Here is a 15,831-nt window from a genome sequence, read left to right as displayed (position 1 = left end):
GGGTGAAAAACTGCTCGCGTTGCAGAATTTCTGAGGAGACACAGATAGTGTTTATTTGTCGAAAAATTTATGAGCGCCGCGTTGCCTCGCTGTCTGTCTTCCTCGGGCACACACACACACACACATACACATACACACACACACACACACACACACACACACACACACACACACACACACACACACACACAGAGTATATTCGCTACCTTTACTTATTTTTGCATTTTTGGCATTTAGCTGATGATCTCATCCGAAGTCTGTCTCTGATTGTCACCTTGCTGGTGTCAGACAGTGTGACATCCCTGAGAAAATATCCCTGACCTGACATGCTGTAGAAAAGACATATTTTGAAGGCTCCTTCTTGACCTCGCTTCATTTATTTTTCATGTTATGTTTTTGTTAAGCACGTGGCCTCAGGTCAGTCTAGTTTTCATCTATCACTCAGACTGCTCCAGTCTTCAAAAACTGAAACAACAAGCTAAACAAGTCTCCAGGTAGATGCTGCGCTCCCATGCAGCTACTTGGCTCCTTTCCTGGTGAGTTTTTTTTCCCCAGAAACTATCACAGTCATCATTAAGGCTGCAGAGAAAATACTTGTCTGATACATTTGCAGCACTTTGTGCGGCGGTTTGAGATGTAATTAAACAAGATTTGTAGGCTACATGCTGGAAACGAGCAGCCTGAGATGGCTGTAATAAATGCAAGTTAATTTATTTCATGTTCATTACTTCTAGACTTTTTAGGGGCCGGGTACCTCTGCTGCAGTTCCTTCTTGTATTTGCCAATAGTCTCATTCTCCTTCTTTGGAGGAAATCTTACTTCTCATGAAAATAAACCAAACTTGGCACATATGTCCAGTCCCATGCTAATCTTTTTCAGTTCAAATTGGGGGCCAAGAATCCTAATGGTGGCGCTACAGTGGCAATTTAAAGTTCAAAACTTTCAGAACAAATGACCCCTACAGTTTTGCTTTGCTGCTTTCACTAAACTGTAGGCCCACTCGATTGTTGACACTGTTTCCATGTTTTCCACCATTTCTGTTGCCTTGAAACGTCATGCAAAAATCTCAACTCAGGTATCATTGAATTCTCTCAATTACCCAATCAAAATTACAATTTGGGAGGGCCATTCATGAGCCCGTAACTCATAAATATGATAAATACGATATTCCTGAGGAGCAGATGAAGGCAGCATTAGTTACAGCCAGCTGGCTAATTTTGCAGTGGATGTAGTTCTCTTCTGTACCCAAAGTTTTGTTGTGTTGTTCAATGCAGATCTAAAAAGAGAGTGAATATTGGACTTAAATGCCACAGGTGGACACAAACACGACTCCAAATAGTACATAAGGTGATAATCTTTGAAGAAAATGCAGTTTATCCACTTATGTTGTGTTCTTAGCCACCAACAACATTAATAATGCTGTGAGTCCGATAACACAAAACATGTTTCTGCATCTTGTCCCTGCAGCAGCTTCACTGTAAAAGCCTCCCAGTACATCCTTGCTTTCTGCTTTGAGTTTTGTTAGATTTCCAACAGGTGAAAAGCTTTTACGTTAAAGTAGCTGCAGAAATCTGACATAAAAAGCATGGAGAAATGTTTGTTAGTCTGAAATACTAGTTTGCCATTGAAAAAAAAGTTCATCTAAATTTATGTTTTGTACATTTTTAATCAGTTGCAGCCTCTGAGTTTCTTAGTGGATATCTCAAATGCAAATTTCTATGGATTGACACAACATGAGGTCTTGAATTGCTGAAATCATCACTCCTGTGTGTTTGGAGGTGCAAAGTTGAACATTGTTGAAATCTTTCCAGGTACTCTGTGCTGTGCAGTTTAAGTTTTTTAAGTTTAAGTCCTAATATGTCATGTCTACTTCCCTATTACATTCCTCATTCTTTGTGAAAAAAATATAGAGGTAAAATACTGGACTTCAGAACCCATATTGTAGAAACTCAGTGATGATGCTGCATTAGGCTTTCAGACAATATGGAGGAATTTCATGCTTTTGTTTTCCTTCAAATTTTGTTTTTATTAATGCTCAAATTACAGTGCAATTGAAGCTCCAAAAATATGTCAGGTTTCCACTCATGCATTTGAAAAGATTATTCTAAAAAGAAAATGTAAATTATTCCTATAAATATATACACAGAGATGGTGTACTAATAACTAAGGGACATTCGGAGGTACTAACATTTGTGTATAAACTCAAGAATGGATCAGAAATTATGAGAGTTGGAAAAGAAAAACAAGACCCCCACCCATGTGGTTCCCCATTTTCTGTCATTTATATGAATGTGAGAGACTATATAACAAAACCAAGATAACAGTTTTAGTTACAGTTGGTCCCAAATTTGGAGCCCAAATTTTCTGAGAGGTTGAAGGGTTTTTCCTGCCACCATAAAATACTTTTTTTTCAAGTGTACAGTATGAGTTTTATGCATTTTTGTTAAACGGACATTACCTTCAGTATTTTGTGCAAGACAGATTTACAAGCCTTCCTGCGAGCTTTAACAGGGATTTAACTGAATATGATGATCAAATTTTTATTTTGGAGTGAATATTCCTTCATCCATGGTTTACCCGGGAACGTTCCTTCGGATGTCAAAGTCTGAAGAAAAGCATTCGAAAAACATCTTTCGATTGTGCGGTGGCGTGAGTGTGTGTGTCCGTGTGCCTTTTTGTGGAGGTGCAGCCCCTCATTTACGGGGCTTTTTTGGTGTCTGCTTGACAACCAAACACAAGCCCTTCTGCCAAACAAATGGGAGCCGTGTTGGGGGAGAGGGGGCGTCCCCGGCCCCAAACTGCAGAGACGGGCAGTCTCTGACAGCTGCTTTCATCTTGTTATTATTCCTCCTTCACACTCAAGGATTTTTGGGCTTCCTAAAGTATTTCTGTCGCTCTCTCCTTCCTCTCCCTCCCTTTATCCCCCCCACTCTTTCCCTCTTTCTGTCACCGGGCTGTGATTGGCTGTTATGACAGGGCCGTCGCCGGGCTGTCAGCCTCTTCTAAAGCTCAGTTTAATTACTCCTTTTCACTAACATGACACGTTCATGCACAGATGCATGCAAACTCTCACACACGAGGGAAAGTCACTCGCAAACGCACATGCTGACACACAAACCGATGTGCTCAGCTGCACGCCACGCCGTCCTAGCAGTATTTTTTTAAAAGAAAGAAAATGGTGATTGAACTCGCCGTCAGCCGCTCTACCTGACAAAGCAGACCCCCAGATGTTTGTCAGTGTCGGCGCTCTGTTTCCTCAGCAGAGCTTTGAAAACAACATGTAGATTTGTGAAGGGCCGGCCGCCGCTGGGTTTGATGGGCGCAGATCGATCGCGCGCCCTGCTGCGCCAGGCTCTGAATAGCCAATTAAAGCCATTGAGACAGAGGAGAGAATGGGGGGTGATGTGATGGAGTGGGTGTTTGATTAGAGGAGGATGATGAGAGAGAAACTGGGGGGAAAAAGATGCAGCAGTGGTTGCCGGTAAATGTTTAATATTCTGCGTTGTAAACTTCACGATGATCACTCCCCATCATTCCTCCAGATAAAGATTCTCTGATGGATGCGTTGGGCTATGCTTCTATAAACAGCAGACAGCAGTGCACTGGGTTGAGACCTTGACTGATGGAGGGAAGCTAAGACAGATGTACAGATTTCATAGAACTGGAGGGGAAAACAATGAGAGAGCCATGCCGCATGTGAATGCCAAGCCGTCTGGGATGGGTTTCATATCATCTTCAATTTTCCCTCACCACTCTGCCTGCCACCCCTCTTTCCTTGATTTCCCTCCTCTCATCCCTTCCCCTATAGCTCCCCTACCTATGTCCTAATGTCTCCTTCCATTTTGTATTTCCTCCTCTATTTATCCCTCATTCAGTGGGGCTGCTCGTGATTGGTTGGACAGGTGTTTTGGCAAGAACTCCCCCACCGCGGATATCGCTACTGCGCAGACTCCGGCTCTGAATGACATCACCAGCACAAAATGGCAGCGGTCGTTCCCTTATGTTTTAGCTTCACTTCAGCATAGCTGGGGAAAGTGGGACCGCGTCATCCATCTTTATGTATAGTCCATGCTGCAGGCACACACATTAGCATAGCTTAAATTTATTATTTTGTCTCCTGTTGTATTGTTTGAATGAAAGACAACTAGCAGGCGAGCTAGTTCAGAGGAGCGGTGTTTACTGCTTGAGAGTCAGATACAAGTGCTCAGTATATTCACAATGCGGGTCACACGGCCACCTACTGGCATGATATACCACATCTCCATTACCCATACCTACTTTAATTACTAAAATTACAGTGTCTTACATTCCTGTTCATGGTGTTGTTTAAAAGATAAATAGCAATTACAACACAACAGAGTCAAGCCTCCGCACTTTTTTCTCTTCCCTTTCCTTTTTTACCCCTCTAAACCTCCACCTCTCCTGCCCAAACAGGTACCCTGCCCTACGACATCAAAATAGTAATTGCCGGAAACCACGAGTTGACCTTTGACCAGGAGTTTATGGCTGACCTGATCAAGCAGGACTTCTACTACTTTCCTTCTGCCTCCAAGTTGAAGCCGGAGAATTATGAGAATGTCCAGTCGCTGCTCACCAACTGCATCTATCTGCAGGACTCCGAGGTCACCGTGCGAGGCTTCAGGATCTACGGCTCCCCCTGGTGAGTAATCCTCTCCACTGAACCACACAAGAGCCAATGCCTTGTACTGCAGTTACTGAAAAAAGTATTTGAGGTTTCACTTTCATGTGGTATTTATTGTCACCAGTGTCTGTAAAGATATACACAGATATGATCAATTTTGCTCAATATTTGGACCTTATGTTTCAGTATTGCACTTTAGTGGCCCCGAGAAAGGCCCCCATTACAGAGGGATCTTGTAATTACAGAATTGCTGCTCTTAAGTTTAGTTTTCTTCTATGAGCATCAAGGAAACATTTTGGTAGCCATTGCTGATGATCCAAATTTCTGTGTCTGGTGTGCTTGCTTGCTGCTGTTGCTTGGATACGAGCAGTGTTGGGGAAGTTACTCAAAAAAAGTAATTAGTTACTTATTACTAGTTACTTCTGTAAATTGTAATGAAATTACTTTACTAGTTACTGCATTTGAAAAGTAACTTCACTACTTATTACTTTACTTTCCCATTTCTTAATTTACCAAGTAGATACAGGACAGCAGTTGAAAGGAGCCTGTCGCCTGGGCATAGAGTGCATTTCACTCGAATATTTTTGTCCTTTCAAGCTATAAACTGAAAGTAGTGGGAATATCGCCACTGGCCGAACCCCCCAGTCTCCGTCTCCATCTCCGTCTCAGTCTCCGTCTCCATTTCCCTCTCTCCTGTTCGTACCGGCAGCAACGTCACTCGCCCCTCTCTATGTAGCACGCGTCGCGCACGCACACAGACAGCAGCCGCAGCATGCACATAATTCCTGCGCCACTTAAACAGACAGACACAGCACAGGCAAACACGGCCTAGGTAACGCAGGAAAGCGCGTTCCTGTAGTCTAGTAAAGTAGTGTAGTTACCGATATTTTTAGAGTAATGCGTTACTTTACTTCGTTACCCCAAAAAGGTGAAGGTGAAAACAACCCACTCCAAAAAAAGCCTTTAAAAGTCAGCACATACTCATTATGTCTTGTAGCACTGCATCATATGATGCTCACATGGAACACACCAGAAATGCCATAAAGATAGATAAGCTTCAACCCTGAGCAATAAGTTAAATCTCGATGCCTCATCTGTTACATAGAAAATTAAACCCACTGTAAAGTATTTTTTGTGATTATACATTTGCTCTAAATTTGATGCTTACATGCCACTCTTGCTTAATATATTACTTTAGTTGCTAAACAGTCCAGGTCCCATTGTTGTATTTTGTTCGTCATAATGCTCCACACATGTTCATCGGGAGACATGTCTGGACTGCAGGCAGGCCAGTCTAGTAGCTGCACTCTTTTACTACGAAGCCACACATGCAGAATGTGTCTCAGTGTCTTGCTGGAATAAGCAGGGATGCCCCTGAAAAAGACATTGTCTGGATGGAAGCATATGTTGCTCCAAAACCTGTATGTACTTTTCAGCACTCATGGTGCCTTTTCAAACATGCAAGTGACCCATGCCATGCTTGATTTAAGATTTTAGTTGCTCAGCAGTCTGGGGTCTTCATTGTCGTATTTTGTGCTTCATAATGTGCCTGAAATGTTCAGTGGGAGGCAAGTTCGGACTGCAGACAGGTCGGTCTAGTAGCTGCACTCTTTTACTACGAAGCCACACTGTTTGAAAATGTACAGAATGTGTTTCATTGTCTTGCTGGAATAAGCAGGGATGTCCCTGAAAAAGATGTTGTCTGGATGGCAGCATACGTCGCACCAAAACCTGTATATACCTTTCAGCACTTATGCTGCCTTCACAGGCGTGCAGGTGAGCCAAGCCATGATTGATGTACGATTTTAGTTGCTCAGCAGTCCGGGTTCTCTAATTGTCATATTTAGAGCTTGATAATGCGCAACAAACTGAAATAGGAGACAGTTCTACACTGTAGCAGTTCAGTCAGTTGGAACATATACAGAATGTGTTTTATTGTCTTGCTGGAATAAGCAGGGACGTCCCTGAAAAAGACTGGATGGCAGCATATGTTGCTCCAAAACCTGTACCTTTTAGTGTTCTTAGTACCCTCACATATTTGCGTCCCATGATGCCATGGGCTCCCCTATATCATCACAGCTGCTGGGCATTAACTTTGAGCTGGTAACAATCTGGAGGGTCGTTTTCCTCTTTAGCCCAGAGGACACAACGTCCGATCACAGCGTGATCTCCAAAAACAATTTGAAATGTGGACTGATCAGACCACAGCACACTTTTCCACTTTGTGTCAGTCCATGTCAGATAGGCTTGGGCTTGAGCATGTTTGCCCTAAGCCCCATCACAGGTTAATTTGGCCATGACTTAATGCCCAAGTTAAAATTTTGTGACAACGCTCTCCCACCGGTCTATGTTCAGCTTTATCTGTGTGTCTTTGAATCATTGAAATTAATCATGTATTTGCTTTCTCATTTAACTTCGACTTACATTGCTTTCTGTTTTTCTATCAAAAGTCCTTATGAACACTGCGTGTGTGTGTGTGTGTGTGTGTGTGTGTGTGTGTGTGTGTGTTTGTGTGTGTAGTGTGCACTGTAAATAGTTAGGTGGTGGTCCATGATCTTCTTTGTGTGTGTGTGTGTGTGTGTGTGTGTTTGTTGTGTGTGTATTTTGGTGACAGTCTCCCGAGGGCGATGTCTAAGAGTGTGTGTGTGTGTGCCCCCAGTGCTGGGTAATTGGTTTGCTGTGATAGCAGGGTCCCCTGAGTTTATTGCTCCAGCCACTGCAGAGCGCTGCCTGAGGTGGACCGAGAGGAAGATGGAGATACAAAAGGAGGAGGGAAAGAAGGAGAGAGGGTGGGGACAAAGTCAGAGGGATAGGAGACAAAGGAGAGATGGAGGAAAGAAGGAAGAGGTGGTGACAGAGGGAGAGAAGGAGACAGACAGACAGAGGGAGGGTGGGATGGAGATTTAGGAGATGATTTTATTCAGATGCACCGGCTGGCCCTGGCTGCTGTAATGGGCACATGAGGTGACGAGTGTGTGTGTGTGTTTGTGTGTGTGTGTGTGTGTGTGTGTGTGTGTAGAATATCTCTGTCTGAATGTGTGCTGTCGGTTTGTGCTCTCACTTGCTTTGGACGACATGCTGGCGTGCAAGTGTGCGTGTGTGCGTGTGTGTGTGAGCCTCAGGGTGTGTTCCTGCAGCACAGAGGGGCTCCAGCTGGAGGCTCCGTGTGTCCCCCCCTCTGCACTGTCTGCTCCCGTCTTCTCTCCTTCCTTACCTCCTCCATCTCTCCATCTCTGCTTCCTGCCATTCATACTTTTTCCCTTTATCTATCTCAGTCTAACCCTCTCTTCTTATGGCATCCTTAACCTTTTGAAACTCAGGGAGACATCACTTTTCTTGTGCTCATTTTAGGCGCCTTTTACAAGTATTTGAACCTTTGAACGCTTAGCAAATTGGTACGATTTCTTTCAAGAGCATGGGGGAAAAGGTAATGAGCAACTTGGTAAGAAATGTTCCACAAATTGACAAAAAATTGTAGATTTATACAATAAAAAAAAGTTCGGGAAAAAATTCTAGGGTAAAATGTCATTAGTAAAAGAGATAAAGCTAGGGAAAAAGACTGTATTCATAGTCATCATAATTGCTATATATTATAAACTATATTTATAATTGTCATAATTACACACAGCAAGAAATTGGTAGATTTAGAAAATCCTTTTTAAAAAGCTAGGGAAAAATGTCAAGGGTTAAATAAAAATTCTCTAAAAATGAGAGATGTTCATAATTAACATAATTACTATATATTATATACAATATTTATAATGATAATAATCAATTATTGCAAGAAGTGAAAATAGTTTAGAAAATTACTTTAACAAAAGTTAGGGATAATAAATCAAAAAAGCTGGGCAAAATCTATGTAATTAATAAAATTACATAATTTAAATTATGTTGCAGAATTATTATCATTTTTAAAGTGCTTTTTCCAAGTCTTGTTTGCCTTTTTGATTTTTTTTCTTTTTTCTTTTCTTTTTATTACTTACTACTTGTTAATTTTCTACTAAATCTCTCTAATTTTGGCTCATTTCTTTTGTTGCTCATTGCCCTCTTTCCATGTTTTCAAAAGGAATCAAGTCAATTTATTCAGGTTTCAAAGGGTTAACTGATCCCCTCTTTCGACCCCCTTCCTCCTGTCCTCCCCTCCTAGTCCTCTGCTCCCTGAACTCCCTCTCCCTCTTCCTCGTGTACTCTTTGCCCCTCCTGATCACTGATGGGCTCTACATGGATGACACACACCTCCTCCACTCTCTGGCAGGACTAGTGGGACAGTGCCTGTTCCAGTCCCTCCGTCGCCATGGTGATGCCAGGCTGGTGCTGCTTCATGGCCCGTGAATTACTACACCCCCTCTTGCCACAATCACTAACAGCATCACCTCCAGCACCCGGAGGTGTCTGACTATCTGACCACCTCATTATGTGAGCGCTTATCACTCGTCTGTCTGTGAGGCTGGAGCTAACAGGAAGTGCATCCAGTAATACTCTGTACACCGAAAATTGTGCACTGTAAAGACTCTACCATGGCATTTTTGACTTCAAGGTTAGCTGTCCTGAATTGTTTTTACAGCACCCTAACACCAGCAAATGGATAAAAACACGCAAGTGGCTTTGAGTGACTTATTTTAACAGTTATTGAATAAATCAGCATGAATTTTGGTAAGGACATCCATGTTCCCCTTCAGGATGAATTGTGACTTTAATGATCCTCTGACTTTTTAGTGCCATCCTCAGGTCAGTGTAATTTGTCCAATAATATGCTGAAATACTTACTGCTGAAAACATTCAAATCAGCTTCAGCTGTAACTTTCATTTAGTGCTAAGTGCCTTTGCCAAGGAGCTTATGTCTTTGGTTCTGTTTGTTTGTTTGTTAGCAGGATAACAGAACCAAAGTAATGGCCTGGTTTTCATAAAACTTGGAGGATGGGTGTAGCATGGACTATGGAAGAACCTATTTCATTTTGGTGTGAATCTGAATGTGGTGAATAATTTGTGTGTGGCGTACACACAAATTATTGTTTGCTTTCCTTGACATTCCTTGACAAGATTTGTATTTTGCCTTGACAGAATTCTGCGTTCCATCCATCCATTCATCCATCCATCCATCCTGTACTTTTCCATAAATGCATCCATCAACCCTATCCTTTACCATTCATCCATCCATCCAGTCTATTTCCATCCATCCATCCATCCATCCTGTCTTTTTCTATCCATCCATCCATCCTGTCTTCTATCTATTCCCATCCATCCTTCCATCCTATCTTTTTCATCCATCCATCCATCCTGTCTTTTTCCATCCATCCATCCATCCATCCATCCATCCATCCTGTCTCCCATCTATTCCCATCCATCCTCCCATCCTCTTTTTCATCCAACCATCCATCCATCCTGTCTTTTTCCACCCATCCATCATCCATCCTGTTTTTTCCATCCATCCATCCTGTCTTTTTCCATCCATCCATCTATCTAGGGCTGCAACTAACGATTATTTTTGATAATCGATCAAGCGGTTGATTATTTTTTTCAATTTTCTCCCATCACGTTGTTCAAAAACAGATTATCATTGACAACAGTGCAAAAACTGCAGTGCATAAACATCCCTGAGCTGTCAAAATAATATTAAATAATAAATAAGTACAAAATCAATCAGAAACAATTTAAAAAGTAAATGGCATGAGTTTTACATACCATTACGTTTCCTTACTTTAAAACTGAACATACATGTTTTTTTGTAAAGACTTCTTGAGCTCCCCTCCTCCTCACTTTCATTTTAGATGCTGCATCATAACCATCATGCTCGCGTGCCATTCTTTTGCATATTTTGCAGCTAACACACTTCCTTGTTTTGCGTAACGTGAAGTGCTCCCAAACTTTTGAAGTTTTCATACGAAACGTCTCTGCCTTCGCCATGTCTCTTCAAAACACCAGCTTCTTCCATCTGCATGTGATGTAAACAGTCTCGTGACACAGCGAGTGATGAGATAATTGCACAACGCAACAAATCAATTGTTTTATTCATTGCGAACACATTTAATGATCAATTATTATCGATTTTATCAGTTCGTTTTTGCAGCCCGACATCCATCCATCCTGTCTTTTTCCATCCATCCTTCCATCCGTCCATCCATCCATCTATCCATCCATCCATCCATCCTCTCCTTTCCCATTTCCTGTCTTCTGATTGGCTCTGTGTTTCTTCATCTTTGTCTGTCACCTCCTCTCACTCCATCCCGTTGTCTGCCATTGTCTTCCTCACTTCCCGTCTCTTTTTCCTCCTCCATCCCTCTATCCATCTGGCTTCACAGGCCGTTTACTCTTTCCCTCTGCCATCCCTTACTCCTACTTCATCCCCTCCTTTTTTCCATCTCTCCACCACAGAGGTAGTTTGATGCTGTGTGCTTCTCAGTGGGTCCTTCCAGTCCATCCCACGCCTCAATTGCTCACACACACACACACACACACACACACACACACACACACACACACACATAGACACACACACGTATATATATATTTGTCTATAAACTGCATATCCCTATCCTATCGCCTCACCATCCCAACATCAAATTACATTTCTCCATTCCCTCAAAATTTTCAAATTTGTCACTGTATGCATCAGCAGAGCGGGATGGCATGGGGGGCGCTGATCCGCTCCTGACGCTAATGTGGGTTTACAAGTCATTTGTCACGGACATATCACACAGCCACCCTCTGTCTGAGAGCTAAAGGGACAGGGAGGCAAAACTCATGTGCATGTTTCACTCAGTGAAGTAGGATTTTAGGATGTGTGGGTATTAACCACAGCAGTCCCATGTGCACCGAACACACACACAGACACTGCAGAGAACCTACTGCACACACAAAGCAAAATAAGGGAAAAAAAAGTCTGCATTAGGTGCAGTCAGTGACATGGCTGCATATTGATTGGACAGTTTTGATGATGCAATCTGCATCATCAGGACATACGTTGGGGAAATCAAACTCACAGCAGGTCATGTTGCTTTCATGCTTTTTATGGGTACATTTGTGTTCTCTGATGCCAATAAGAAATTACTGATTAAGAACATTTTTAGTGTATTGACACAAAAAATCGCTGCACATTATTGAGAAAGACAAACAGGTCATTAATGTCATTAATCATTAATGTGAGGTCACATGTCACACTTTTAAGAGCTCAACACATTACTGTTCTAAATACTTTTTACTGTCTGTTTAATTGTTTGAACCACAGCACAGTTTCTTTTTTTCAGGTAATTTTCTTGTAACCTTTTACTAATTTCTTACTTATTTTTGGGCCATGTCTTGTTAAGTTGCTAATTGCTCACTTTTAATTCAATGATGAACTAATTTCAGCCATAAATGTAAATGGTAAACTTGTATAGCGATTATTGACCACTCAAAGCGCTTCATGCTACATTGTCATATTTAACCATTCATTCACACACTGGCCAAGGTTACTGTACAAGGTGCCCCCTGCTACTTAGTAATCATTTACACGAACTCTCACTCCGATGACGCAGCATCGGGAGCAATTTGAGGTTCAGTATTTTGCCAAAGGATACTTTGACAAGTTGCCCTGAGCCAGGGGTTGAACTGCTGACCTTCCAATTAGAGGATGATCCGCTCTTCCTCTGAGCCACAGAGTAAAGTTTAAAGTAGTATAGTATTTATTATACACCACTGTTTAAGTATTGGTATTAACTTTCCCTTTTTGCCTCCTGGTATGTGGATATATACCATAATTCTAAAGTAAAATTTCCAACCAATCAGGAAAAATTGCCATAAATGTTCTAAAATTCATAGATGGAAATCACGAATTTAATTAAACACTACGTCATGAGTCTGTGGTAGCATCTGCCGGGAGCAATAATGGTATTCATGGAACTTGAAGAAATAAGCCAAATTTTCTGTAACTTACGACCACCTGCCCACGTTGTTGCCATTTTTATAACCACCATTTATAACCTAGACTCAATGTGTCCTCATACAGTGGTTTGTATAATTTCTAAAAAAAACAAAGTTACGTAAATAAGCTTTCCAGTAATAAACATTGTGATGATGTATTCTAAAATAACTAAAAGTTCACTTGGTTTCACATGGGACACGGACACCAGTCTCCTTTGTGAAAGTCCTGCTCTGTTTGACCCATCCACCAGCTCAACCTGCCACCTTACATTGACTTTAAGTCTGTATATTACTTTCTTATTTACTCCTGTCAGCACATTGGTCACATGATCACAGCCTTCCCAATTTAGTGTGTTACACACAAATTAGTGGCTTGTGATTTTATGGGTTATATACAAATTATGGTGCATTACTTTTCGCAGGTATACGTAGGAAGAGTGTATGACCAAAGGTAAGAGCCTGTTTAGGTAGTATTTTAAAAATAGTAACAAATTATAAAATAGTAACAAAACGTAGCTCTTAAATTAGAACTCTAAAATTAGAGTGATGACTGATTACTTTCTTGCTGGGAGAAATAGCCTTCAAAGAATACCGGGTAAACCTAATACCTTAAACTGTTGTAATTATAAAAATTGCGTGACATGAATTTTGGTTTATAAGTGGAAATATTTCCATGCAATGAACACTAACCTGAATCTACCATGAAAACAGTTAGAGCTCAAGTGCATTAATTTCCCCTTCGACTTCTCCCGCATGAATATAATATATTTACTTGAGGATTTTGAGTGTGTTTCATAGGCACACTGAAGCTGTGGTGTGGTTTTCACTGAAATCACTATGCATTGTAACATTTTTGACCTGTACATGCAAAAAAAATTGAAACTAAAACACCCAAGCAAGTCTGATGCAAAATTTCCCTAGGGTTAGTGAAATAAGTAAAAGCGCCATTATATATACCTAGTTCAGAAAAAAACAAAATTAATTAAGTGTACGGATCTGCAGAAGCTTTGATTTATTTGCTAAACAAATACAATCCAGCAAGTTGGAATCCTTTCCAGAAATAACAATAAACAACAGGAGCAACGTGACACATGAAAAATGTTCTGTGGCTATATTTAGGCGACCATTTTTATGGGATATAAACTTCCTTCTCTAAAAAAAAATGTCTTACATTTACTCTCTCAGTGGGCCTTTAAGACTTATTTTCCTTAATAAGAACAAATAATGATGCCAGAGGGGTGAGAGATTCCCAGTTGTTCCCTGTGTGTTACCCATTACTTTTTTTGTGCAAAAGGTGTGGAAACATCATCGACTGCAGTTTTGTTCACTTGTGAAATTCTAGGACACAGTCCGGGAAGACTTTAAATAATAATATCAGATAGAGATTTTTTGGCAAATAAACAATATAGATGAAAGCACTCCAGCAGTTTCGTACCAGTTTATAAGTACAGAATTAAAAAGGTATTATCTGTCTACTATTTTTTCATTAAAATTGATCTCGGTCTTCTTATTACTGGACAGCATAGTGCTCTAAAAAAGCAACTTTTGAAATTAAAAAATCACACAGAAAGTACATAATAGTTTCACCAGCTGGTATCACAGATCTTGGATGCTCAGGATCTCAGAACTACTCTCTACTCATAATTTAGCAACTAAGATTCTCGGCAGCAGAAACCAATCTGGCAACCTCGGCAGATTACATCTGAGTCATTATAATAATGAGCTGCATGGCCGGGACACGCAGCTTTGCACATTCATGGATCTGCTCCTCCACGAGCACAAACACAGCCATGAGTATGAGCGTCTCGCTCTGTGCAATTTCTTAATCAGCAGCCAATTAAGAACAAACTCATGTCTGATAGGAATCTTCTTCTCTTTATTACTGAATTATTCTTTTAATATACAGTATATATCACTTTGGAACTGAAGCCATTGTAGTACATTTTACTAAACAAGGTCCCGTCCTGTATAAACAGTAGAAGAAAATCTTCACACCTGGCATACTTGTTCTTCTCGAAGATGCTGAAAAGTGTATTGTCATTCAAAGAGAGATGTACATTTTTTTGCTGTTGTTCTCCCCTGTACATGGCAGTTATTTTCCCTGACTTTCTACAACTGATCATCCAATCAACAGAAAATTAACCAGCAACAATTTTGGTAATCAAGTCAAGTAAGTAACTTTGGGATTTGAAATTTATGATTGGCGTTTTTTTTTTTTACTGTTTTCTGACAGTCAACCAATTTTCATAGAAAATCTTAATCAGATGTATTAATTATGAGAAAAAATGTTGGTAGCAGCCTTACATTCCATAATAGAAAAAAATTAGACCTTAGCAACTGGAAGCTGATGCACCATCCGTGAACCATCCCTGAAACTGGTGTTGGAGGGGTGCCTAAAGCATCATAGTTTGAAGCATTGGGCTGCTGACTGTGAGATTTGAAGAGGTGTGAGTGAGTGTGTTGACTTTAAGGGTGCAAATTTCTGACAAATTATTAAACTGTATAAAGCTGATATGGATTGAAAATGGGTATTGGGCCCCTGGGGGTCTTGGGCTTTGGGCATTCAGATTGAAAACAGGTAACAGTTGCAGTGTGTCATGAAATCCAGAAAGTCTGAGTTTCTGAAGTTTGAGAAAAACATGTTTGAAGACTCATCAGATGCCAGAAACAAACACAGTGGTTTATAACACTGAAAAGTTAGGAGTGGCTAGTATTTTATCTTTTGTTGTGATGATTATGAGGTAAGGAGTAGAAATACCAGCACCTTCGTCTCCGACCAGCAAGTCGTCACAAATCGCCAATTTATCAATAGACTTTAACGTCTACATGATATGTGCTAGTTATCCACATGCATCTGCTGGTTCCATCTGGGCTGACTAATGGCATAACACTATGGACGGTTTCATCCGACCACATGACAAACTGATGCTACCTGGCGGCGTATCATACCGCTGTTAAGGGTGGCTCTTGGTGCTGGTGTCTGACACCAAAATCACTGACAAAGTGATGGTATTTGACAGCTTTGGAATGATAGCAAGCTTGAAATACAGGTGTTACGTTACAAAATCATCTACAGGAATGTGCTCTTGTCTTTATTGCCACAACGCATCACCTTCCATGTTGCCTCGTTGCATCTTGCTGGACTAGGCTCATTTAACTGAACAACAAGGCTCAGTCTGTGTGAACGCAGCCTCCTCATATTCTCCCACTCTACTATATGCTTTGACTTTAACTTTGAGGCTAAAAATGATTTATTAAAGATTAAACCAATTGTATGAAACTGAAACATG

At 40.9% G+C, this 15,831-nt stretch overlaps 1 protein-coding gene across 4 annotated transcripts in view; it reads left to right on the top strand.

The window, feature by feature from the left end:
• Window positions 1-15,831, top strand: part of mpped1 (metallophosphoesterase domain containing 1) — a 110,552-nt gene that overhangs the window by 35,047 nt on the left and 59,674 nt on the right. For all 4 annotated transcript variants that reach the window (XM_088072730.1, XM_088072731.1, XM_088072733.1 and 1 more), the window contains exon 4: window positions 4,435-4,660. In XM_088072730.1, the coding sequence (XP_087928856.1) occupies window positions 4,435-4,660 (226 nt within the window). The remainder of the gene's footprint in view (window positions 1-4,434; window positions 4,661-15,831) is intronic.

The sequence above is a fragment of the Plectropomus leopardus genome, chromosome 22 (genome assembly GCF_026936395.1).
Source record: "Plectropomus leopardus strain MGB_pleo_1.0 chromosome 22, ASM2693639v1, whole genome shotgun sequence".
Lineage (NCBI taxonomy): Eukaryota > Metazoa > Chordata > Actinopteri > Perciformes > Serranidae > Plectropomus > Plectropomus leopardus.
The sequence above is the reverse complement of the archived record's forward strand: the minus strand, read 5'-3'. Positions and strand labels throughout refer to the sequence as shown.